Source organism: Tenrec ecaudatus, chromosome 11 (genome assembly GCF_050624435.1).
Source record: "Tenrec ecaudatus isolate mTenEca1 chromosome 11, mTenEca1.hap1, whole genome shotgun sequence".
In the NCBI taxonomy this organism is placed as follows: domain Eukaryota; kingdom Metazoa; phylum Chordata; class Mammalia; order Afrosoricida; family Tenrecidae; genus Tenrec; species Tenrec ecaudatus.
The window spans coordinates 12,695,752-12,721,112 of record NC_134540.1 but is presented as its reverse complement, the minus strand read 5'-3'; the positions used below and the strand labels follow the sequence as shown (position 1 = coordinate 12,721,112).

General features: G+C 40.3%; 1 protein-coding gene across 1 annotated transcript in view; it reads right to left on the bottom strand.

Moving 5' to 3' along the window:
- RNF17 (ring finger protein 17) overlaps nucleotides 1–14,545 on the bottom strand; it is a 103,755-nt gene extending 89,210 nt beyond the window's left edge. The window contains exons 1-4 of the mRNA XM_075563563.1: nucleotides 14,413–14,545; nucleotides 12,067–12,161; nucleotides 5,701–5,792; nucleotides 750–861 (exon numbers count right to left, since the gene is read on the bottom strand). Of these exons, the coding sequence (XP_075419678.1) occupies nucleotides 750–861; nucleotides 5,701–5,792; nucleotides 12,067–12,161; nucleotides 14,413–14,545 (432 nt within the window). The remainder of the gene's footprint in view (nucleotides 1–749; nucleotides 862–5,700; nucleotides 5,793–12,066; nucleotides 12,162–14,412) is intronic.
- Between the last annotated feature and the right edge of the window lie 10,816 nt (nucleotides 14,546–25,361).

Genomic DNA, 25,361 nt, shown 5'->3' with positions numbered 1-25,361 from the left:
AACCATCTTAGATAATTTGCCATGGCAATAAATATATTTTAACGAATTAAAACAGATATTAATAAAATATGCTAATTTGGTTATGTTAAAATTGTAACTTGAAACAAAAGATATGAAGTTAAGCATTCTCTAACCCCAATGTCCACCTCTCCAGCCCACTAGGGACCAACCTTAAAGACTTAAAACTTCATTCATCTACATTTTGGAGTCTGTTTCAAACCCCAACTGAAAATAGTACATTAATTAAAGATAACAGGACTGGTCACAGTACAACTCAACCTTTCAACAACAAAAACAACAAATGCAGTTAGGACTTTTAGTCTCCAAATAAAATCATTGGAAAACCATACTTATTACTTAGAAATATGTACTTTCTATGAAATCTGTAATTACTAACGAGGTTCAAAGGGGAGAAATTACATACAGGGCTGCTGGCTTGTCCAAACCCTACAAAGAAACTGTCCTCTACACTCATGGGGTCACCATGAAGTGGAATCAACTCAACAGTAACTAACTAACGAACAATAGCATACATCAAGAACCTCCTGATAAAGGGTTGGTAATAGATGGAATGAAAAGAAAATTATTCAAATATAGAACCAAATGAGATTCAAGTAACAAAAATGAATTTATCAATGTGAGCTGTAAACCTACCAAAGAATCACTAAGAGAAACATAACAGAGGACAAAAGTTAAGCTATCAGAAACAAAGTCATAATGTTTAGTTTCGTAAACAGTATTTTTCATACCGCCATTACAGATGATAAGCTCAAAACAGTCTTGCGTGTGGAGGCTGAATTTTCTAAACCAATAGTTGGCTGACTGACAATCTTTTTAAAATCCTGAGAACAAGTTTTTGTCCTGAAAAATGTAGAGTACATTATTTTAAATACTAACAATCTTTTTTTAACGTTAATATTTTAACATTCTATTCTTTTACAGTCAAAAATAGTCATGTATAATGGGTTTTCAAATATCAACCATAACGCAAAGAGAGGGAAACCATGAATGAACTTTTCAGAGTACACTTTTCATATAAAACATAACTTTAACCACGAATTCAACTTTTTAGCAAAGTCCTAAAAATATTAGCTTCATATACAAATTGTTTTAATTTTTAAATTCACGCTGTCTTGTTTGATATCCTTTGGTAGAGATGCTGCTAATCATTAAAACATCTTAAGCTTATCAATGAAAATAATTTACCTACTTTTAAACTCATTACTAAATCTCATAAGGCCATCAATTAAAATGAAATACATATACATACAAACAGAACTAGAAAATATATGCATAAAATGCATAAGTATGGATAATTAAAAATAATGAACTTAACTAGGCAAACATTAATTGCAAAGAAAATGTTAGTTGCATTTCTCTTGTCTACAAAGGCCCACATTTTTGGCCCATCTTATCTTTATATTTTCACACTGGCTAAACTAACTGCTATCAAGTCAATTATGACTCTTAGCAACATGAAAGGACAGAGAACTGCTAGCTAGGGTTTCCATGATTTTAAATCTTTAAGGGATTAGATAGCTTCACAGTCCTCACTCAGAGCAGTTAGTGGGTTTGAATGATCAACTCTGTAGTTAGCAACCCCATAATAAAACCACTGTGCTACCAAGGTTCTTTCATATTGCCTCACACACAATAAATATTTCCCAACTCATCACTCTCCAGTTGATCCCAACTCATAGTGGCTTTGTAAGACAGCGTTGAACTGCTCTATAGGATTTCCAAAACTAAATCTTTACAGAAGCAAACTCCCTCATCTTACACCCCTGATGGGCTGGTGGATTTGAATTGTTGACTTTCTGGTTAACTCAATATACCACCTAGGCTGGCCCCTTAGGTAAACAGTATTTGCTAAATAAGTATATTATACTTGATAGAAGAAACTATGATGTTTGAGTGTCACTTTTATAAAGAGAAGTATTAGACCAAGTATTTCTTTATACTAGGGGTGGGAAATGTCCAGCCCACAGGCTTTATAATGCCCATGAAATCACCAACACCAGCTAACATCACACACCTCAGCAAAGAGAATCAGTTCCAGTCATCACATTAGTGGTGAGTTAATTAAATATAATTATTATTTCATGTCTTGCACTGTCCATTGTCTCTCTTCACTCACATTTCTCCCTTGGGGTGGGACTATATACCCAACCTTGTGATGGGTTCCCCCCCCCCCCCACCGCCCACCTACCCTCATGCTATCACTATTCCCACTACTGTTCTTGAGGGTTTTAGCTGTCCTGGTTTCCAAGTGTCAGACCTCTTACCTGTACCAATGTGTGTACTCTGGTCTAGCCAGATCTGTAAGGTAGAACTGGGTCATGGTATTGGGGAGTAGGGGGAAAGGAAATATTCAGGAACTAGAGGAATGATATGTGTTTCGTCAGTGCTATACTGCACTCTGGTTGAAATCGTCCCTTCCTTGTTGGATGTCCAATTGCCCACAGATGGGCTTTGGGTCTCCACTCCAACCCCCCTCTTTCGCATCATACACAACTGTATTTAAATCAAATGTCACTTAGAACGTTTCTCCAATAAGTATACTGGACATTCAGAACTTAATTGGAACAAATTTTAGTTCTTTCTCGTTCAGATAGATTCACCTACTACTGGAAGTGAAATTCTACTTTGCAACTCTATTAGATATTGGGCAGAGACAAGAATACAATCTGATTTAATCTGTTCTATGTTGTAAAAAGTCAAGATAATTTCATCTAGCTCTCTAGTAGTTCCTGGGGAAAAGAGTGAAATAAATATACGGACCTTCCTTATCAAAACTAAATCTTGCTCATCAAGAGGCTTTATAAGCAAAGGGAAATTTAGGGACTAAATTTAGGGAACCATACTTGATATAGATGTTTAATATCCAGAATATATAAAGAACTACAACTTAACAAAAAAGAGAAATCATCTCATCAAAATATGGGCAAAGGACTTGGACATTTCATCAAAGAAGAAATACAAATGGCCAGTAAATACATGAAAAGGTACATGGACATCAGTCATTCATAGAATGCAAATTAAAACTGCAATAAGGTGTTAATTTGGAACACATTTCACTCCCAGCCCTAGTGTTTCACTGGGTTAAGGGTTGGGCTGCTTTCCAAAAAGGTTGGTGGTAGAATCCACAAGCTGCTTCCATAGGACAGAGGTGAGGCCATCTTCTTCTGTAAAAGCCTCAGATGGAGGAGTCATTCTATAGTGCAGTTCTACTCTATTGTACAGGATTGATATGACTTGGAAACTACTTAACAGCAGTGGAGTTGTTTCAGTTAAGATGGCTATGATATAAAAAAGGAAAATAACTGGTGTTGGTGAAAATGTGGACAGAGGAACCCTTAAGTATTTCGGGTAAAATTGTAAAATGGCAGAGCCACTGTGGAAAACAGACTCAAAACAGGCTCAAAAAGTTAAATAAAGCATTATCATATAAGTCAGCAATTTTAAGTATATACCTAAAAGCAGATGCACAAAATAGTTGTGCACAGATGTTCATGATAGCATTATTTACAATAGTCGAAAGATGGAAACAGTCTAAGTGCCCACCCACAGATTAATGGACAAAATATGCATACAGTCGTGTGTGTACATACACACACACAAAGTAGAATATTACTCAGTCATAAAGAGAAACACACAGCCAGAATGCTCCTTAAAAGCCAGAATCGCAAGACTTCATCTCAAATACTTGGGAAATGTTATCAAGAGGACAAGTCCCACCAGGAGAAATACAGGATACGGGTAAAGTAAGGATCACAGAAAAAGAGGAAGACCCTCAATAAGATGGACGCAAACACAGGAACTATTGGGAGAATGGTACACGACCAGGCAGTGTTTCCTTCTGTTTTACAAGAGTCTTGTATTTTGGAAACAGCTAGAAGGCACCTAATGAAAATATAACAGATTTACAGTGCAATAAACACCCCCAAATACAGGTAGCTTGATTCTAGCTGAGGTTTGTTTCAAAATAATAACAAGAGAAAAACTCTTTATTACTCATTCAAAAAAGAACAATGATAAATACATGTGCAAAGGCTTAAGGAAGAACTGGGAGAAATAAAACCACCTTAAAGTGATTACTTTTCCTATTATAATATTGCCAAGACAACTCTTACCAATATCCTCCACTGAGAGAAATAGTTCTTAAAAATTACCTCCAAAGCTACCTCTCTCCAACACTATTAATTTTTGCTAGTTATGTCACCTCAGAGCTTTGCTCATCTTGGTGTGATAATCTTTGTACTCCTTTTTGCATTTTAAATAAGGCAAACTTGCTGAAGTTAGGGGTTCAAAACTATGACCATGGGAACCCAAGGTCACCTGACATACTACAGTTCATGAAGATAATGTTCTCAATCCTACTTCTAGGGTTTAGTGACTCGAGTTCCAAAAAGCTTGTGAGCAACCATCTAAGGTGCAGCTATTGGTCTCTCCTTGTCTAGAGGATGGGAGAGTGAAGAAGATGGACCCCAGTGAACATCAGTTTACATAAAGTCCAGAAGAACTGGATGGTGCCCAGCTATTGTTACCAATTGCTTTAGTAGGTTCACATTATGAAGTTCTGAATAGAGTGGGAAAGATATTTTAAACAAAACTCAAATTCATTACAAAAAAAATACAAAGACCAGGTTTACTGGGCTGAAAGAGACTGGTAGTATTCCCGAGACTATGGTCCCTGGTCATCCTTTAGGTCTGGAAATGAACTTACTCTCAGGTCTCAATTTTCAGTTAAGCGGTAGAAAATTTTATAGGGGAAACAATAATCCTTGTGAAGTAGGGGAAACAATAACCCTTGTGAAATAGGAACACCCTAGAATAAGGTACTTGGGATCAAAAGGGCAGCACAAGGACAAAGTTCAGAAGAGTTAGGAAAGGAAGAGGAATACAAATAGGAAAAACAAGGAGGAAGTGGGATAAGGGATGTTGCCGTGTGTGGTTGCAATCAATGCCATGACACAAAATGTGCATGAAATCCTGGATGGAATATAGATTTGCTCTGTAAATGTTCAAGTAATTCACAAGAAAAGGTTCTTTAAAAATAGCTAGATAAAAATTTTTTTAAATGGCTAAATAAATACAAACAAAATCTGCTTCTTAAGGAGTTGGGAGTCTGTTACCTTGACAGCTAAGACAAATTACCAAACTTAAAGATCACTCTGTACATAAATGCTCAGGACACATGGAATCCAGGAACAGGAATGGGAGTAGCAATACCAGGAAGGTAAGGGGAAGGTGGAGAGTAAAAGGGAACAGATTGCAATGATTGACATATAACCGCCCCTCTCGACCCCACGCAAGAAATGAACAACAGAAACCGTGGGGGAAGGGAGACAGCAGTCAATGTAAGATATGAAAATAATAACAATTTATCAAGGAGTCACTAAGGTGGGAGAGGGGAAGGAGGGAAAAACAGGAGCTGATACCAAGGACTCAATAGAAAGTAAATGCTTAGAACATGATGATGGCAACATATGTAAAAATATGCTTGATACAATTGATGTATAGATTGTTATAAGAGCTGTAAGAGCACCAATAAAAATTATCTTTTAATTAAAAAAAGATCACTTTGTAAGAAATGGGTTACAATCACATATCTAAGAGTGTGATTTTTATCAGTAAAATTATTCTTTCAGAAACATATTAAACGCTAAATACTAAAATTTAAGTGTACACAAGACATACATTTCAGGCTGCAGTTTTTCCATAAAAGAATCTTCTTTCATACATTCACCTATTGGGTTGTCTTCCTGTCTCGTATTTACAGTTGTAGCAACCTTTGGACAAAATAAGATTTTTAAGAACCTGGAAGGTCATTCAGGAAGCTCTGTTTACTATTCAGAATCTAATCAAGTATATAGATGTCCCATTCAGAGATAAAGCTTATACTTTTTTGTCATTTATCTGTTAGGTGCTGCTGTCATGAAGTCCTTTTCAAACTGGCAACTTCCAGATGACAAAACCAAAAAGATCTTAAAATTCTTTCTAAAAACAAGAAAAAAATTGTGCTTACACAAGCTTTTCACCTTATTTTAATTTTTGGCAGAAACTGGTAATTTGGCAACTATTAGTTAAACTGAGTATTAAAGCAATTACAATGCCTCATTCTTTTACACCCTGAACAAAATGCTTACCCATTTACTATAAAATTTTATACTATTTTAAAATGTTTAAAATTCTAAAATACGTAGAAACTTAACAAGAAAAAAAAAAGTTATAGCCAGAAGTCTTGATAAAACAGAAACTCATGCCAAATTCCTGGAGAGGAAGATGTACTATCCTAAAAGGTCTATTCATCTAATATACAATGATGTAGTAATTTTAAAGTTCATATGGAAAAGCAAATTGTGCAAGAATTAGAGAAGTTTTAAAAATACCCGAGCAGGCCTCCGTCCAACCCCCCGATGGCGTCAGACATTCAAGTTACTTCCCGGTCTCCCCGCACAAAACCAAAAGGCAAGCAGCCAGCAAAACCCAAAGCGCCGTCTTGCAGGTTTTTCCTGGAGACTCCTTGCGCGCGCGCGCTAGGGGCAGATCATCGCAAGATTACAGCAGTGGGGCGAAAACCAACTTTATCCAAGAGAAAGGAGAGATGGGGACGGACGGACGCACCATCCAGGCTGTGTCTGATCGAATCCGAAACGGTAGACCACCCACCCAGTCTTGGGAAGCCTGATGCCTCAGTGTGGGGGACGTGCTCCTGCACAGGAAACTGGAGGGTCATCTCCAGGAGGACACGAAGCCGATCCTGAAATCAGACTCCGGAGCTCTCTGACCTGACTGGCCACCTGGGAGGGGGTCAAGAAGAGACCGTTTTTTCCCTCCTCCACCCCCCAACCAGGACTCCTCAGAAGACCCTTTAGAACTGGTTCCCGCTCTCTAGTCCTTGGGAGATCCTTGGGAAGTCCTGCCTTCCATCTCCTCCTGTTCTGCTCCCCAGCCCAGAGTGCCCACCCCCCGCCCTTTCCCTTTGCTTCGCTCCATCTTCTCCAAGACCTTTCCTCCGAGACCCACTTGGCTCCTGGCCTTCTCCAGGTCTCAAGGAGGCCTGGTCCATCACACCAGGAGCCCTGGCCACAAGGAGAGCCTCTTTAGAAGACGGGGGAGGGGAGGGATGGGGAGCTGAAGGCTCACAGGGCAGGGGCCTGCTTCCACACTCCCATGCTCCCACGAGGTGGCTGTCTTTTGGGGATGAGTGTACCCTTCTTAGAGGAGCAAGACGAAGCTTTCTACTCAAGAGAAGAGCTACAGCCTCGGAAACCCACCGGGGCAGCTCTGCCCTGTCCTGGAAGGTGGCTGTGAGTCACCGTGGACTCGATGGCCGTGAGCCTGAGTTTTCAGACCCTTGTTTTCTTCTGTCTGCAGCCAGGTGGACGCTCTCTGGAACCAGGGTGCTGTTGCCTAAGGGGTCTCAGGGAGGCTGAGTGGTGGTGTGACTCCTGGGATCAGCACATGGCCAGCAGACTCACCGCCAGCTGGTCCATGGCGACCCGTGGCCACCCAACAGGACAGGGGAAACTGCCCCTGTGGCCTTGACAGGCGTAGAAAGTCCCGTCTTTCTCCGGTGGAGCGGATGGTGGTTTTCAACTGCTGACCCTATAGCTCGTGGTCCAGTGAGTAACCACCATGCCACCAGGCTTCCTGTGGAGGAGTGAGCAGATGGCCGGGGTCACCTTGAATGCATGTCGTGGACCGAACTGTGGCCCCTCCAAATATGTGTCCAATTCCTGGTCCCTGTACCTGTGGGCTCTCCTTATGCGAATGAGGACAGGGTGGCAGAGGGCAGGTGCCAGGACAGAGCCAGCCTGACACCGCCTCCTCTTCTGAGTTACAAGGGGAAGGCAGAGGCCACGTGTGGAGGGCAGAGGCCACATGGGGGTCCTCCACCATCCCAGCCACACCCAGGGCTGCTGACAAGGCACCCACAGGGCTGAGACCCTAGTTTGGACTTCCAGCCTGTGGGAACTGGGAGAAAATAAAAATCCTATATCTTAAAAGCAAAAAAAAAAAAAAATACCCAAGCAGAGATTTATCCTGCCTGACAGTAAGATTAAAACTCTTCTAATTTAGACACTATAGGAGCCATGGTGGCATAAAGAGACATGCATTGGGCTGCTAACTGCAAGCTTAGCAGTTGAAACCAATAGTTGTCCCCCGCCCCAGGAGAATAAATCAGTCTATCAGAGCCTTGAAATATACAAGAAGTTTTAAAAACTGTGAAAGAAATTCCACTATCTTTTAATTAAAAATGTTAGGAACCTTTTTATTATATATTATTAGTGATTGAGTTTTGAGGTATACACACACACGGAAAGTTATTAAGAATATACGTGATGGTTTAATTAAATGGAGCAAAGATTATTCACTAAATGCTATAGGAAAGTCACTTGATCACTCTGAAGAATTGAAAATACCATGGCTTGGGTCAGATGCATCTTAATGCTCAAAGTAACACCCTGAAAAACATACTTGCTAAAATTTTTAACACTTTTAAGAGGTCTTGTGCAGATTTACTGAACGCAATGCACCCTCTGATCTCTTAACTGCTTCTTCCATGAGTACTGATCATGGATCCAAGAAAGACTCGATTTTCCCCATTTATCTCGGCATTTCCTAATGGTCCAGTTGAGGATTTGGTTTTCTTTACATTGAGTTATAATCCATACTGAAGGCTGCAATCCTTGATCTTTATCAGCAAGTGCTTCAAGTCCACTTCCAGCTAGCAAAGTTGTCATGTGCATGTCAGGTTAACAAGCCTTCCTCCAATCCTGACACCGGATTCTTCTGATTATTTACTCAGCATTCAGGTTGGATAGGTATGGTGAGAAGATACAACCATGACACATCTTTCCTAATTTTAAAACGTGCAGTTTTCCCGTAACTCTTTGCAGGAGTAGAACGCCTCATGATTTTGTATACAATCATTAAAAGAACATAGGGAACTCTCATGAGAAAAGAAAATTGATACTGAACAGGCTACTGTATACTACTGTCTCTCATTTTGCAAAACATTAATCTCCAGTAGGGGAGAAGTGGGTTCTTTAGGAATTTTCAGTATGTACCATCTTGGTCATTCGTCTGTTAAAGAAAAGGATTGCTCTTGACAAACCCCAGTAGTTTCTTATAAAGGCTCTCTGTGAAATTTCAGGGGGGGGGTACAGCAAACATCCTAATTCCTGTACCCCTCACTTTCTTTGGCTTGAGAATTAACAGTTAAGAAGTTAATGGTATTATCAGCAGATCTAATACATTTTTTTCTAGAGTGTTTTAAAAATTATATGTAAACATAAAAACGCAAATAAAATATGAAAGGTTTCAGTTAAAAATCATATAAATAGCCTTATCTTGTACCGTATGTAACAGAGGTTTCTATTTTTTCTTTTTCTCTCCACTAGCTTATCATTTAACTTTTATTTTTGGTGAGTTTTTTCTTATTGATTGTAAAGGAGAAAAATGATTATATTTAAGAAGTTTTTAATCTGACTTATGAAATTCTAAGACATCCCCAATAAAAGTGAATTTATATTTTCTTCTAATTTAAATCTTTAATTTTCATATAAATAATAGTTCTAATAAATGGGAGGCTTTAGCAGGTACTAATTATCTGTCGATCAGAGGACTGATCAACAAAATCATTTTCTCACAGCGCAACAGTTTTAGACTCAGTATTTTTGAAATAAGGCAATAAGTGTATTTCTGAATATTATGATACTATCCTTGAAAAAAATCTGCCATCCTGTTTTACAAAATTCAGAAGTTATTATTAATTTAACAGAACATAAACAACATAGGAACGTTACAAAAATCCATACAACTTTGTTGAATCGAAAATGGATTTGTTCTGTAACCCTTCACCCAATTCATAATAAAAGTTAAAAACAAAAATAAACTATAAACTATGAAAGATACCTATTATCCACAGCCACTCAACCCCAAGAAAAATAATGAAAAGATACCCATTGCCTTGTGCCAGGTCACAGATGACATTTACCCCTCTGTAGAAAACCCGTACACATGTGCCAATGTCCCCCTGCCCTCTACACAGTGTGTATCACAGAATGTGACAACATGTTGATGTGCCTTGGAATTGGCAGTAAGATGACTGACAGGAAGGGATAGTGAGACCCTGAATTATAAAGGGTTTTAAAGATACAGCAGAGGCACCAAGGCATCTAACAGGTGGCCAAACAGTATTCAACCTCTGGATTATTTCTGGAGCCACTAAAGAATTTAGGGTGTGGTGCTTGTGTCAATGAAACCCCAGTATGTGGAAATATGCTTAGCTACATGCAGGGGTCCTTCCCAGAGACATCAGAGGGGCTTCTACTCTGTTTACTGTGTGAGCAAGTCACCAGGTTCTGTGCAGGGATAACAGCCCTGGATATGGTAAAGATAGCGTAAGCCTGGATTACTGAGATTGTAGAGAAAGGCGATTGTACCACCAGAATCCCAGACAAACCTCGGAGCACTGAAGTCGCATTCCAAGTAGCCCCTCAAAACAGAACCCTGCACCCTGCACCCAGTGTCACTTCCTAACCCAGAAATAAATTGTTACTTGACTTTGTTATATAAATCTTTTCCAGTTAAATACAGTAAAAGTAAAGTAAAGCTACTATGTTGTAAGCACATTATACATGTGTGTATATATATATATTTCTATCTAAGTTATCCAAAATCCTAACTATGCTATACCTTTGAGGGTTTAAGTCCATTAGATTAGAAATCACTCCTCCCCCAAAGGTTGTTAAACATTTGTCTTCCTGCAAACCAGTAACCCATACTTAAATAATTATGATTAGCTAGCTATAACACCTTTCTTAATGGCCTTACCCCTGGTAGAAAACTTTAACAAAATTCAGATGTGATTCTTACCATCCAATGAGTAAGACAAAGCAGGCATTCTTTATATCTTTAAAAAATACTTTTATTGGGGACTCTTACATCTCTTATCACAATCCATACATTCCTCCAATGTGTCAAACACATTTGCACATATGCCTCCATCATCATTTTCATTTTCAAAGCATTCTTTTCCCACTTGAGCCCCTGATATCAGCTCCCCATTTTCCCCCTCCCCCCCACAAACCCTTGATAAGTTATAGATTATTTTTTCCATGTCTTATATCATTCTCCATCGCCCCTCACCCACTTTTCTATTATTTTTCCCCCTAGGAGGGGGTTCTGGGTTGATCCTTATGATTGGTTCTTCCTCTCCCCCCTACCCTCCCCTAATTTTCCTGGTATTTCTACGCTCCTTGTTGGCCTTTATAGCTTATATATGTAAAAGCTTAGGGTGACAGAACTAATAATGGGATCTTCGGTCTACACATCAATTATCTGTCACATGGAGACAGGGGAAAGAAACCCAAAACCCGATATAAATCCTCATGCTCTCATCATGTAGGTGGAACTTAAAAAATATATAGATTAATTATTACAGGTTAATACTTTGCAAGAACATGCTATAAAAGTCAAACGACCTTTGTTTTCTGTAGTACATGCAAAGGGTCCTCTCAGTACTTTGATTTGGAATCCTTAATTTGCATTCACTTTATGGATTGATACTGATTTGAACTCTGGGCAGGTGTACTATTTTTGGTGCTGCTGATTGTATGCCTTTCTGACACTCTGGCCTCTCTACAGACCTCAGTCTAATGACACATGAAGATTAGGAGAGTAAGGGAGCTCAAGATTTGCTTGCAGAGCAAGGTGAGGAAAGAGAGGGGCAGGATTAAGAATAAAATGGGGAAGAATAAAAAGGAAGAAAAGAGTTATTTTCCAAGAGATGTGCCTTGAAAAGACTCAAACCATATGGACCCATAGATGTTATGACTTTAACATTTCGGTATCCTTGGTCACAAGTGTAAAATGGACAGGAAAAGTTTGCTCATTAGGCACCTTCATTTAGATTCAGCAGCAAACAAATAAAAAAAGACACCCCAAAACAAATCATGTTTTTAGTTTCCAACTAGAAATATGCTTTACTTTTCCAACATTTTTTACCTTTAACATTAAACTGCAATGCATGTATTATGAAGAATTGTAACTTACCTCACAATTGGGGCATACAATTGTGCTGTATCCTTCGGTTATCAACAAGCACTGTTCACAAAAGGTGTGTCCACACTGAAGTTCATGGTGATGACCTGTTGATGAAATTGTTAATTAAAATTTCTTGTAGTTTGGTTACAATGAATGGGCCCTACTGACTTGAGGGGGAGTTTCAAGGGAGATTATACTGTATCAGAAGAAATATCTAATTTCTCAGAAATGGGTGAGTTATTAAAAAATTTCAGGAGAAACTACACAGACCAGGTGGCGAGAAACTCAAAATGAAAAACCAGGTAGAACTCTTTAATATGTGCCTTTATGTGGTACCCACTATATTTATATTTCATTTGATCTTTGTAAATATCATGGCTAAGTAGGCTGGGGTATTATACTCAATATGGAAATGAAAAATATTCAGTGATTTGGCCAAGTAAATGGTATAATCCAGATAAACTTAGTTGTGTTTCTAAGTCCAATGTTCATTCTACTTGATATTATGCTCAAATTCACCCTTTTAATTATGTAAAGGGGACAGAGTGGACCAACATAAAGCATTGGGAAGATCTTATATGAACATCCCTTGCTTATGATGATCTATATCATAGATTCTATGATAGATCATAGATTCTATGATATTGGCAAGGCCCTCTATTATAGAAGTCAGATGCTACTATTGTTATACATACACACAATTATGTGAATAACTCCCAATTTCACAAAGCTAGCATTATTTCACACCCTCAGTAGCACAAATAGGTGTTTTCCGATGGTTCTCTTAGGCTACCCGTGAAAGGGTCGTTCAACATCACCCCCCCAAAGGGGTCACGACCCACAGGTTAAGAACCACTGGCTTAAAGATTTAACCACAAGGTCAACAGTTCAAAATCACTAGCCATTCCTCAGGAGACAGATAAAAGCTTTCTACTTCTGTAAAAAGTTGAGATTAAAAGGATCAATCTGACTTGAAAGGTTAAAACCTTGTCAGTTGATCACCCCCTACGGATTGATGCACATTGGGCATGGTCTGGTTTTCAACATTTTCTGTGGTTTTTGTTTGTTGCTCTATATTAGGGTTTATCTGAGATATGTTTTGTCAGTGGGGGTAACCCTCTTGAATTTTTTGTTATCTGTTTTTCAATATATGAAACCCAGGATTGATGAATCTAGAGAGACAGCAAGTAAAATAAGGGCTGCTGAGTGGGAGTGGGGTGGCATAAAGGGGAGCTGATGTCAAGTTCAAGAAGAAGAGAATGTTTGAAACTGACTGTGGTAGCAATTGTACAATACTGTTTGATGTGATTGAACTAGAGAACAATATATCTGTATTAGTTCCCAATAAAATAGGGTTTTGTTTTTTTTGGGGGGGGGGGCGGAGTTAGTCTTGAACACCCAAAGGGGCAGTTCTACCCTGTCCTATATAGGGTCACTGTGAGTCGGAATCACACGTTGGCATAAGTTTCTTTGTGAAAGATTTTAACAAGCATGGAAACCCAAAGGGCCAATTCCACCTGTCCTATATGGTCTCCAAGAGTTGGCCAGCAGTCAGTTTGGTTCTGGAAGCAGACTATGAAATTTACATAGTAAACGTTCCTTTTTTTTTGGCCTTAGCTATGTAACTTCGAGGGTTGTCACTTTAAAAGGCTTTTTTGTGAGACAACACATAAAAGGGAATGGGCGGTAAAAAAAAAAAGAACTGGAGGAGAGGGGGGGTAGGGAGAATATCAAATCCTCTTGTTACTACCCCCAAAATGTACACTATCGCCGAACTGTGTAATCATCCCCTTAATGCTAAGGAAAGCTTAAATCCACCCTCTACCCCGCCACTCCCCACCCCCACCCGCCAAGTGAAATATCTGCCAGGTGCTCACAACGCAGCCACATGTTGGAGAACCGGATTGGGATGTTCATTAACTCGGGAGCATTTCACGTGGTCGGCCTGTTATCCCAAGTGAACTTCACGCCATCCCAACACCCGTTACTTCCAGACCCCAAAGCAACTGGCGACCTTTCCCCCAGTGCCTGGTCGAGAAACGCGGGTCGCGCTCCCCAAGAGCGCTCTGCAGTGGGCAGCCAACAGCCACACGCGCTTCCGTTGCAACGGCTGGGCCGGGGAGGGCGAGGCGGGCGCGACGAGGTCCCTCCGCGTAGCTGCGGGGTGCTCCCTGTCAGGGCACCGCTCAGAGATTCACCGTTCCCGCCATTTGAAAGGCCCGTCCACAGGTCACCTCACGGCCTCAGTCAGGCTGCCGGCGGCTCGGGTCCGCGTGAGGGCGGGAGGCGAGGCCTAACAGGCCGCGCGGGGCCTAAGGGGCAGCCCAGGTGGGGCTAATCTTTGGGGTTCCTCACCAGAAATTCTGGGCACTCTTTTCCCACACTGGGTACACCGTATCTCGGCAGCGCCCCAAGGGTGATCCTTCCTTTCCATCTGAGGGCAGGAAGAAGGGCCGCTGCGAGCGACTGAAGCATCCGCAGCCGCCATCGAGCACGGCGTCTAAACTTGAAGGGAACCACGTGCCCCTCTCGGCGGCGGCTTTCGGTGCTGGTGACCAATCACAGAGGCTGCTGGTTCCGTTTGACCAATCAGTGGGCAAGGACATTAAAGCCCGCCTCCTCAGCCGACCTCCTTCCGGAGCCGGCTCGGAAGTAGCCGAGGGGGAGGGGCTGTGGTTGGTCCTTGTTTTTGTTCTAAATCTAAGCGAACTTGAAGGCCGTTTCCTTTCCAACTTTTATCGAAAGCGTTACCACTTTAGGCACTCGTAATCAATTCAAGTACAGATCTGTGTGTTCTTTATATTAATGCAATTTCCCTTCTCTCGTATGTATTAAAAGGCGAAAGAGTATTCTCTCTTCTATGTGTTGAAGGAACCCAGTTGATACAAAGAATTTGGTTGCTGGACATCCTCTTACAGAAGGGTCGTGGGAAGGAAAGGAGCCAGTCAGGGTGCAGTGTTGCAATGATGAAACATACAACTTTCCTCTAGTTCCTAAATGCTTCCTCCCCCACTATCATGATCCCAATTCTACCTTACTAATCTGGCTAGACCAGAGGATGTACACTGGTACGGATAGCAACTGGAAACACAGGGAATCCAGGACAGATGATCCCTTCAGGACCAGTGCTGAGAGTGGCGATACTGTGAAGGTGGACTACATGACAAGGATCTACATATAACCTCTTCCCTGGGGGATGAAAAGTGCGTTAAGGCCCTTCCGTCCGACAGTGTAAGACATTACAAAATAATAATAATTTATAAATTATCAAGGGTTCATGAGGGAGAGGGCCGGGGAGGGGAGGGAAAAATGAGCTGATACCAAGGCCTCAAGCAGAAAGCAAATGTTTTGAGAATGTCGAGGGCAACAAATGGACAAATATGCTTGACACAATGGATGTATGTGTGGATTGTGATAAGAGCTGTACGAGCTCCCAATAAAATGATTTTTTTTTAAAAACACAACAAAAATGAATTTGGTTGCTAATTGCAAGGTTGGAGGTCTCAATCCACTAGCTGCTCTGTGGGAGAAAAGGCCTGGTAGCTGTTTCCTGAGAAGATTCCAGTTTAGGAAAACCATGACAAAGTTCTGCTTTGTGTTATAGGCGAAACTCATTCCACAACACATGACAATTAATCAATCACCAAGTCCATCAACCACCATGGTAAGGAATTTGAAGGCTTGACTGATAATTTCAGTGAAGAAGCCACTAACTCCACCTTTTTGAAAATGCAACTAACAATGTAAAAATAAGGGAGGGGGTGATCATTATTAACAGTTGTTGGGCCTAATTGTATGCAAGATATTGTGCTGGGAGCTTTTAGTGATACTAAGAATAAATAAACTAATAGATTCTGTGCTTGAGACGTACATAACTCTTCCTAAAATGGAAACTCCTGTGAAGGTGATGTGTACTAAGTGTTAAAGGCGTGGTAGAACACATTTTGGAGAGTCTCAAATGTGGGTTCAAGGGTTGGACTATACCTTCAAATAGTAGAGTGTCAGTTTTGTGAGCAAGGGATGAATGTGGTTGCAATGTGGTAGCAGGTGTGTGACCAAGACAGTACCTGGAGGTTCCAATGGTGTCTTTTGAAGCTGCTAATAATACAAACCTCCATCTATTCCTCAGCTCCTCTATTTTTCCCCTCGACATTGTGTCTTCAGAGCAGGTATTTGCCATTCCACAACTGACACATAGTTTGTTTCATTTTGCTGATTGCAATCCCTAAGTGTGACATCACCTATCCCGCTTCCTGCTTGTTTTCTGTTTCCATTTCCCTTTCTTTCCTAAATCTTATGAACTTGGTCCTTGGGTGGATGCTGTCCTTTTGATCATAAATACTTGACTAAGGTGTGCATGCCTCCCTAGTGTTGTTCCCTTTATGGGCCTGTCCATTATTCAGTTGCAAATTGAGACAGGGGAATGAGTTCATTTCCAGACATGAAAGGTGAGGAAGGATCATAGAAGCTTTTACTAGTCTCTGTCTTATTAGCGAACCTAGTCTTTTTCTTTCTTTTTTTTTTTTTTATGATTTTGAGATTTGTTCCACAATTTTCTGTCACTTTATCTAGGGACCTTTTAATGTGGTCTCAGGGTTCTAGAGACTGATGTTCACGTGGTCCATGAATCCATTAGACTAGTTGTTCCCATGTGTGTTTAATTTTCTTCATTTTTCTTTCCTCTGGACAGGTAGAGACCAAGAGCTGCACCTTAGAGGGTCACTCTCAATCTTCTAAGACCCCCAGGGCTACTCACCAGAGGTAGGTAGTGTGTAGAACCTTGTCTTTGTGAACTTTGTGAAAATCCTAGGTTGGCAGTTATTTTTTCCTCAAACACCAAAGGTGACATCATATTGATTTCTGACTTCTGTTTTTATTGAGAATTAACTTTCTATAGAGACTTTAGCCTGTACTAGACATTTCATGTAAACGGAATCATACAATATGTAGTCTTTTGTAACTGGATTTTAGGCAAATATCTTTCTAAAATTCTCTTAAAGTTTAGGTGAACCAAAGTTTTAAGGCTCAGCACAATGTCATCCATGTTATAAGATTTTTTGAAACTATTTTCCCTTAGGATTTGCGTACGTATATGCCACATTCTAGTTATCCATTCATCTGTGCTGTTCACTTAAGTTGTTTATATCTTTTTACTGTTGTTAATGGTGCTGTGATGAACAAAAATGGGCACATGTCTGTTTATGTTACTTCTGTTAGAACTCTGGGGTAGATAGAAGAATTGCTGGGTCATATGGCAGCTCTACCTCTAGTTTTTTTTTGAGAAACTGCCATATACTTTTCTACAATGACTGTACAGTTTTACATTCCCAGTAGTTCACATTTCTTTATAGCCACTCTACCATACCCTGATCCTCTTTTTCGATTGTAGCCATACTGTTGATGTTGTAAGAAAACACTGCCAGGTCCTGCATATTTATATACTTATCATTGTTGGTATGTTTAAGCCCATTGTTGCAGCCACTGTGTCAACCAATCTCCTTGGCAATTTTCCTCTTGTTTTTTGCTGTCCTGTACTTTGCCAAGCATGCTGTTCTTTGTCAGGGACTGAACTCTCCTGTCTATGACCAAAGTAGGTGAGATGAAGTCTTGCCTTCTTGTCCACTAAGGAGCATTCTGGCTGTACCAGTTCCAAGACAGATGTGTTTGTTCTTTTGGCAGTCCCTGGTACTTTCAGTAGTTCTCCACCAGCACCACAACTCAAATGCATAGATTCTCCTTTTCCCTTTCTAATCAATGTCCAACTTTCACAGGCATAATTAGACCACTGAAAACACCATCAGGTACACCTAGAGGTACCCAAATTGGTGTAAAAGAAAAATAGGGATGAGAGGCATGATGGAGGCAGGGGGGGATGCAGGGGGCTTAAAAAATCCTTTAAGTCAGGTAGCCAAAATTATGTAAAGAAATGCTCTCAATCATTAGCCATTGTGTTGTTGTTAGGTGCTGGCCAGTTGGTTGCTAATCACAGAAACCCCACATAACAGCAGAAGGTGACAGTGCCCCAGTTGTGCACCATCCTAGAATCATTTCCATGTTTGAGTCCATTGGTGCAGCCTCCATGTCTTCCTCTTTGGGGCATATTTTCTTTTTTGTCGATCATGATGTTTTTGCAGGGACTGGTCCCTCTTGATAGCATGTCCAAAGTGCCTGAGACAAAGTCTCATCATCCTCACTCTAAGGAATATTATGATGGTACTTCTCTTAAGATTTGTTCCACAGGTTGTCCTTCTGGCAGTCCATGGTACTTGCAAGATTCTTCACCAGCGCCATAATTCAAAGGCATCGATTCTTCTGCAGCTTTCCTTGCTCATTGTTCAACTTTCACATGCATATGATGTGATTCAAAATACCATGGTGGGGATAGAGCACATCTTAGTCCTGAAAGTGACATCTTTGCTCTTGGACAGTTTTATGAGGTCTTTTGCAACAGATGTATCCAATGCAATACTTGTTTTATTTCTTAACTGTTGCTTCCATGAGTGTTGATTGTAGATCTAACTAAAATGAAATCCTTGACAAATCCAATATTTTCTGCATTTATCATGATGTTCTCTAGTGATCCACATTGAGTTTTTTCCTTTACTTTGATTTGAAATCAATAGTAAAGGCTGTATGGATTTGTAATTTACTTGAATGTATGATCTATATTAAAGTGTCTCAAGTCCTCCTCACTTTCAGCATGCAAGTTTGTGTCATTTGCATATCACAGGTTGTTATTGAGCCTTCCGCCAATCCTGATTCTTCTTCATATAGTCCAGCTTCTCGGATTATTTGCTAACATAGAAATTAAGTAAGTGTGGTGAGAAAAATCCAGCCCTGACCCACCTCTTTCCTAATTTCAAGCCACACAGTCTTCCTGTGTTCTGTTTGAATGACTGTCTCTTGGTCTGTGCATAGGGAGGAGGTTATATGTAGATCCTTGTAATTGGTTCCCCCTTTCCAACCCACCCTCCCTCATGAAGGGATCATGCGTCCTGCATTCCCTGTGTTTCCAGTTCCTATCTACCAGTGTACATCCTCTAGTATAGCCATATTTGTAAGGTAGAATTGGGATCATGACAGTGGGGGGAGGAGGAAGCCTTTAGGAACTAGAGGGAAGTTGTATGTTTCATCGTTGCTGCACTGCACCCTGACTGGCTCATCTCCTCCCCGAGACCCTTCTGTAAGGGGATGTCCAGTGGCCTAAAAAATGGGCTTTCTTTGGGTCTCCACTCTGCACTTCCCCCCTCATTACAATTATATGATTTTTTTTGTTCCGGTGATGCCTGATCCCTGATCCCTTCGACACCTCGTGATCACACAGGATGGTGTGCTTCTTCCACGTGGGCTTTGTTGCTTCTGAGCTGGATGGCCGCTTGTTTACCTTCAAGCCTTTAAGACCCCAGATGCTACATCCTTTGATACATATGCTACCTTTTAAAAGTGGTTAAATGTAGACCAATTCTTTGTGGTACAGTGACCTTGTGTATTCCTTCTATGTTCTTTGAATGCTTCCTCAATCATTTAATATTTTACACACAAAATCCTTCAGTATTGTAACGCAATCCTTCAACCTTTTCTTTAGTTCTTTCAGCTGAAGAACTACTGGGCATTTTCTTCTCTTTGGGTTTTCTAAGTCTAGGTCGTTGGACACTCGATTAGTATATTACACTTTCCTGAGACTAGCTTCTTTATTTTCAAGGGTAAGTCCCAGAGTCTCTTCTCAAGTTCATTTTGGTCTTTTCCTTCTTTGCTAGATACTTAATAACCTTTGATTTCTTTCTGCCTGATGCTTTTGATCTCATCTCACTACTCCATGGTGCTTATTCTTCACCAGCAAATCAATTCTTCTTTAGTCTTCTTTCTTTAATGCCCAACTTTTACATGTGTAAGAGGTGATGGAACATACTGTGTCTTAGTTCAGGCTCAGCTTAGTCTTCAAAGTTTCATCTGTGCTTCTCAACACCTGAAAGAGGTCTGAAACAACAGATTCACTGAATATAACTTGTCTTTTGATCTGTTCACTGATGCTTCCATAAGCCTTGATTGTGGATCATGGCAAGATGAAATCCTTGACAATGTCCATCTTTTCTCTGTTCATCATGATGTTACCTATTGGTCTAGTTGTGAGGATTTCAATTTTCTTTACATTGAGTTGTAATCCATACTGAAGGCTACAATCCTTGATCTTCATCAGCAAGGGCTTCGATTTCTTTTTCACTCTCAGCAAGCAAGGTTGTGTAATTTACATATCACATAATAAGCCTTCCTGCATTTCTGGTGCAGCATTCTTTTTTATATAGTCCATTTTCTCTGATTCTTTGCTCCATTTAAGATCCATCTGATGTCAGCAATGATATCCCTTGCCCCATGTCTTCTTCTGAAACTAGCTTGAATTTCTGGCCAGATATTAAGTGATCTTTTGATGAATGATCTTCAGCAAAATTTTATTTACATGAAACACATGTAAATAAAATTTGCGCATCCCTTGGATCACCTGCCTTTGGAATGGATACAAGTATGGATCTCTTCCAATCAGCTGAAACTTGTGCACTTTGGGTGACCCTGCTGGTATTTGAAACACCAATGACAAAACTTCCAGCATCGGGGCAACGCAAAAATCACTGCAGTACAACAAAATGACAGACAAGTGGCGACTGAGACTGATAAGTCATGCTAAGTATTCACAGTTTAGTCATAAATAAACATGAATGAAATACCATGATAAAAAATGTCTTTCCCTTATGCTCTTAGTAGCCCTTGGTACCAATGGGTAGAAGAATTTCAGTGTTTCTTCGGGATAAAGATATATCCCCATAGCTTGGGAATTGTCCTACCCAAGACATTCCTTACAAGGAAATGAAGAAAGGCAAGGAACACAAATGACCCAAAGACAGTGTCGTGTAGAAGGAAGACTTTCAGTTGGAAAAATTAGACGATATAAACACTTGCTGGCCATATGACTTCTCTGAGCTCCTAGAAACTCATCTGCAAATGGGGAATAATAATACATCACAGAACTGCTCAAAGAATTCAATGAGATCATGCACACATATTGCTCCCACAGTGTCCGGCCCTGGTATGCATAAGAATGAAGTGAACATATGAAAAAGATAGAAGCACACAAAGTCCCAACCTGCCCAGAGTTTTTTATTTAGTCTCTCCATATTGAAATAATATTGACCAAGATGTTGACTGGGGTCATGAAAACTACACTGGATCAAGAGGCAGATAAACTTCCTGTTGCTGATTTCTTGGGTGACTGTAAGTAAATCAGTCTCTCGCTCTGAGATTCATTCTCCTCATTTGTAAAATTCCCAGACTATTTCTCAGGTTCACTAGGAGGCCCAAGTATGGAAGACTTTGTAAATGATCAACTGCCAATAAATGTGGGGTAAATTAATTGTGTTCATAAGTGAAATTTGACCTCCCGGTGTTCCTGGAAATTTTAACGGATGGAAAGAATCTGGGGTTGTGGCCAGGGAAAGGATATACTTGTAAAGATGAAGAGTATTATGGAAACTGCAGAGGACTTCTTATTGGAATGTGTTCCCTAAGTACCACGGCTGGACTGCACTAACATTCAGATTGTGCCATTGATACATGGAAAATTAACTCTCCATTAAGCCACCGTTTACCTGGCTCTGGCTTTGGTTGATCCTGAAATAACCTCTCAGAAGTTGGCTCAGGTGAAGCATTCAGGGTATAGAGAGATCTGCCTTCAGTCTTTGATAAAGCAGATCTAACTGTTCAGATCTTTGGTTTATCTTCCTCCAAGGTAGGACTATAGCAGGAATTTAGCCTCTTCTAGAAGTTCCCACTGATGCTGTAAAATTACGTTGAATTTTAGAAAAATTTTAAACACTATGAAATCATTTTTGTTCTGTTTTCCAACAGTTTTATTGTATATAGTGCACATATGGAATCATCTTGAGGTCTTGTTTTTTATCTTAATTATGTAAAACTATTATGAAAAGTCTTCTTGGAGAGTGTGGTTTTTGTTTTGTTTTTAAGTAGACGAGACTGACATACACATCTGTGGATTGCACAGATGTTAACTAACCCCTTCTTTATGAAAGGCAGTTATCCTCTAGTGACGCAGAACACCGGTTTGGGAGTCAAACTGATTGGATTTGTTGTCTTAGTTCTGCTGATATGTAAGCCTCACTATAATACTCACTATGTAAGCCTAGTCAATTATGTAACATTTCATACCTAGTTTTCCCATCTGTGGAAATGGGACGATACTAGTATTTTCCCCTTAGGGTTGTTATGAGGTTAAATGAATTAACATGTCTAGACGTTCTCAGAACAGTGCCTGGCAAATCATTAACCCTAAATAAAGTGCTACAGTCAGTGCCTGACAGAGATTTCTATACTCCGTTGATTGTCTGCACTGTTTCTTTATGCTTCTGTTCCTTTTCCCACTGAACTGACTCAACACAGACATGCCTCTTGTAATAAAAAGTCTGGCTCCATTTTTTGATGCTTGCCTACTGACCATGTGAAGTATCACTTTTCCCTTTGTCTCTTGTGTCTCACAACTGAGCAAGCGAAGAAAGCGCAGGCTCCCTGCTTTGGAGCCCAGCCTTACACCCTAACCACCATCACAACCCTAGGACAATCTCTTTCTTTCTTTTTCAATCATTTTATTGGGGACTCACACAACTCTTCTCATAATCCATACATACATCCATTGTGTCAAGCACATTGGTACATTTGTTGCCATCATCATTATCAAAACATTTTCTTCTACTTGAGTCCTTGGTATCAACTCCTGATTTTTCTCCCCTCCCTCTCTCACCCTCCCTCCTTCATGAACCCTTGATAATTTATAAATCATTATTATTTTTTCATGTCTTACACTGTCCAATGTCTCCCTTCACCCACTTTTCTGTTGTCCATCCCCCAGGGAGAGGGCTATATGTAGATCATTGTAATTGGCTCCCCCTTTCTCCCCCACCTTCTCCTTTCCCTCCTGGTATCATTACTCTCATTATTGGTCTTGAGGGGTTTATCTGTCCTGGATTCCCTGCATTTCCAGCTCTGATCTGTATCAGTGTACATCCTCTGGTCTAGCTGGATTTGTAAGGTAGAATTGGGATCATGATAGTGGGAGGGAGGAAGCAGTAGAGAAGTAGAGGAAAGTTGTATGTTTCATCATTGCTCTATTGCACCTTGACTGTCTCGTCTCCTCCCCATGACCCTTGTATAAGGAGATGTCCCGTTGCCTACAGATGGGCTTTAGATCTTCGCTCTGCACTTCCCCTCATTCACAATGATATGATTTTTTGTTCTGATGATGCCTGATACCTGTCCTATTGATAGCTCATAATCACACAGGTTGATGTATTTCTTCCATGTGGGCTTTGTTGCTTCTGAGCAAGATAGCCACTTGTTTACCTTCAAGATCCCAAATGCTATATCTTTTGATAGCTGGGGCTCCATCAGCTTTCTTCACCACATTTTCTATGTGCCTGCTTTGTCTTCAGCGATCATGTTGGGAAGGTGAGCATCATGGAATGCCAGTTTAGTAGAACAAAGTGTTCTTGCATTGAGGGAGTACTTGAGTAGAGGCCCAATGTCCATCTGCTACCTTAATACTAGACCTATAAATATATGCACGTATATTTATTTCTCCATCATCAAATATACATATATTTATATATGTACATGCCGGTATTTAGACCTCTATAAATGCTCTTTGCCTCCTAGCTCTTTCCTCTATTTCCTTTTACTTTCTTCTTGTCCCACTATCATGTTTAGCCTTTTGAACCTTCTGGGAGCTATGCCGCTTTCTCCAGAAAGACTCATTATACTATGATAAGCCTTTTCATATCCCACTGGGGTGCATGTGAGTGTGTACCTGTAGCATTGTCAGTTTTGACTGCTGAATCAAATTTTTAGTGTGGGTTTCTTCTTGTAATACATTGACTAATAAGTCTTTCTTTCTGATAATACACCTATGAAAGAGTTAATGACTACCTGTGCACGACCTGGCTGGAAAATATATTTAAATAAATTTTAAATAATTAAAAAATATATTTAAATATATTTTCCAGCATGACTGCTACTTTCTAAAGAACCCTGATAAACCAGAGAGCAAGCAAATACAAATTTGTCCTTCTGCCCCAAATCTTTCCCTCTTCTTGGGTAAAATAGACGTGTTTTGGGGAAACTAACAGAACACTTACTGAGGATCTAGCCATGCCGGAGACCGTCTAATTAGTTCATTTCAGTATCTGAAGATCGGAGTATTTTCCTGGGATGGCCCCCATGGGAGTTGTTTCCTCTGAGAAAACAGTTCCGTTCTGTGTTTTATTGAACCCCAGCATCTATGGTGGGTAGATGTTGCTGACTGGGGAGCATAAACTTATTAAGAGGCACCTCCTATAGTCTTTAATCTTGTTAGAAAGTTATCCTTCCACTGGTGATGAGATATGGTTTTGACATAAATTATTTCTCATTCTCACTGCCATCAAGTTGATCCCACTCATAGCAACGCTATAAGACAGGGCAGAACTGTCCTGTGGGTTTCCGAAACTGTTAACTCTTTATGGGAGGAGAAAGCCTCATCTTTTTCCTGAGTTGCTTTTGAACTTCTTACCTTGGGGTTAGCAGCAGACAATGTATAACCTACCATGCCACCAGAGAACTTGCGTTATTTAGAGACATTTAACTTCAAGTTTCTCTTACATCTCTTTTCTATTCAATTTACCTTTGTGAGATGAAGAAACATTATCATCACCATCTTCTATTTCAGGAGCCCTGATGGTGGCGTGTTTATGAATTGGGCTGCGATCCTCAAGGCCAGCAGTCTGAAAGCACCAGCTGTTCCATGGGGCTTTCTATTGCCATAAAGAGGTATAATCTCAGAGACTCACGGGGGCAGTTCTATTCTGTCCACAGGGTTGCTATGAGTTGGCATCAACTCAATGGCAGTGAATTTGGTAGGTCTTTTTCCCCCATCTTATATTTGAAGACACTGACGTTCAAAGTGATTGAATGACTTCTCCAGGAATGGGTTTGAACGAGGGAATGAGTCTTGGCTCCCAGACCTGTGTTTTGTTCTGTCAGGGCACCTGGTGACCATCCATCTGGGTTATCCCAGGGCATACTGGTGTCTGTAACTTATCCCAGTGAAATGATTAGTCGTGCCTCATCATATTTTCAAAAGTGTCCCAGGTTAGGCAATGGATTTGATGATCTCTCTCCTAATAAAGAAGATCTTATGGCATTCTCAGTTGACTAATGGACTGTTGATGTGGACTGCAGACTTACTGTTCTTATTAAACTTACATGAT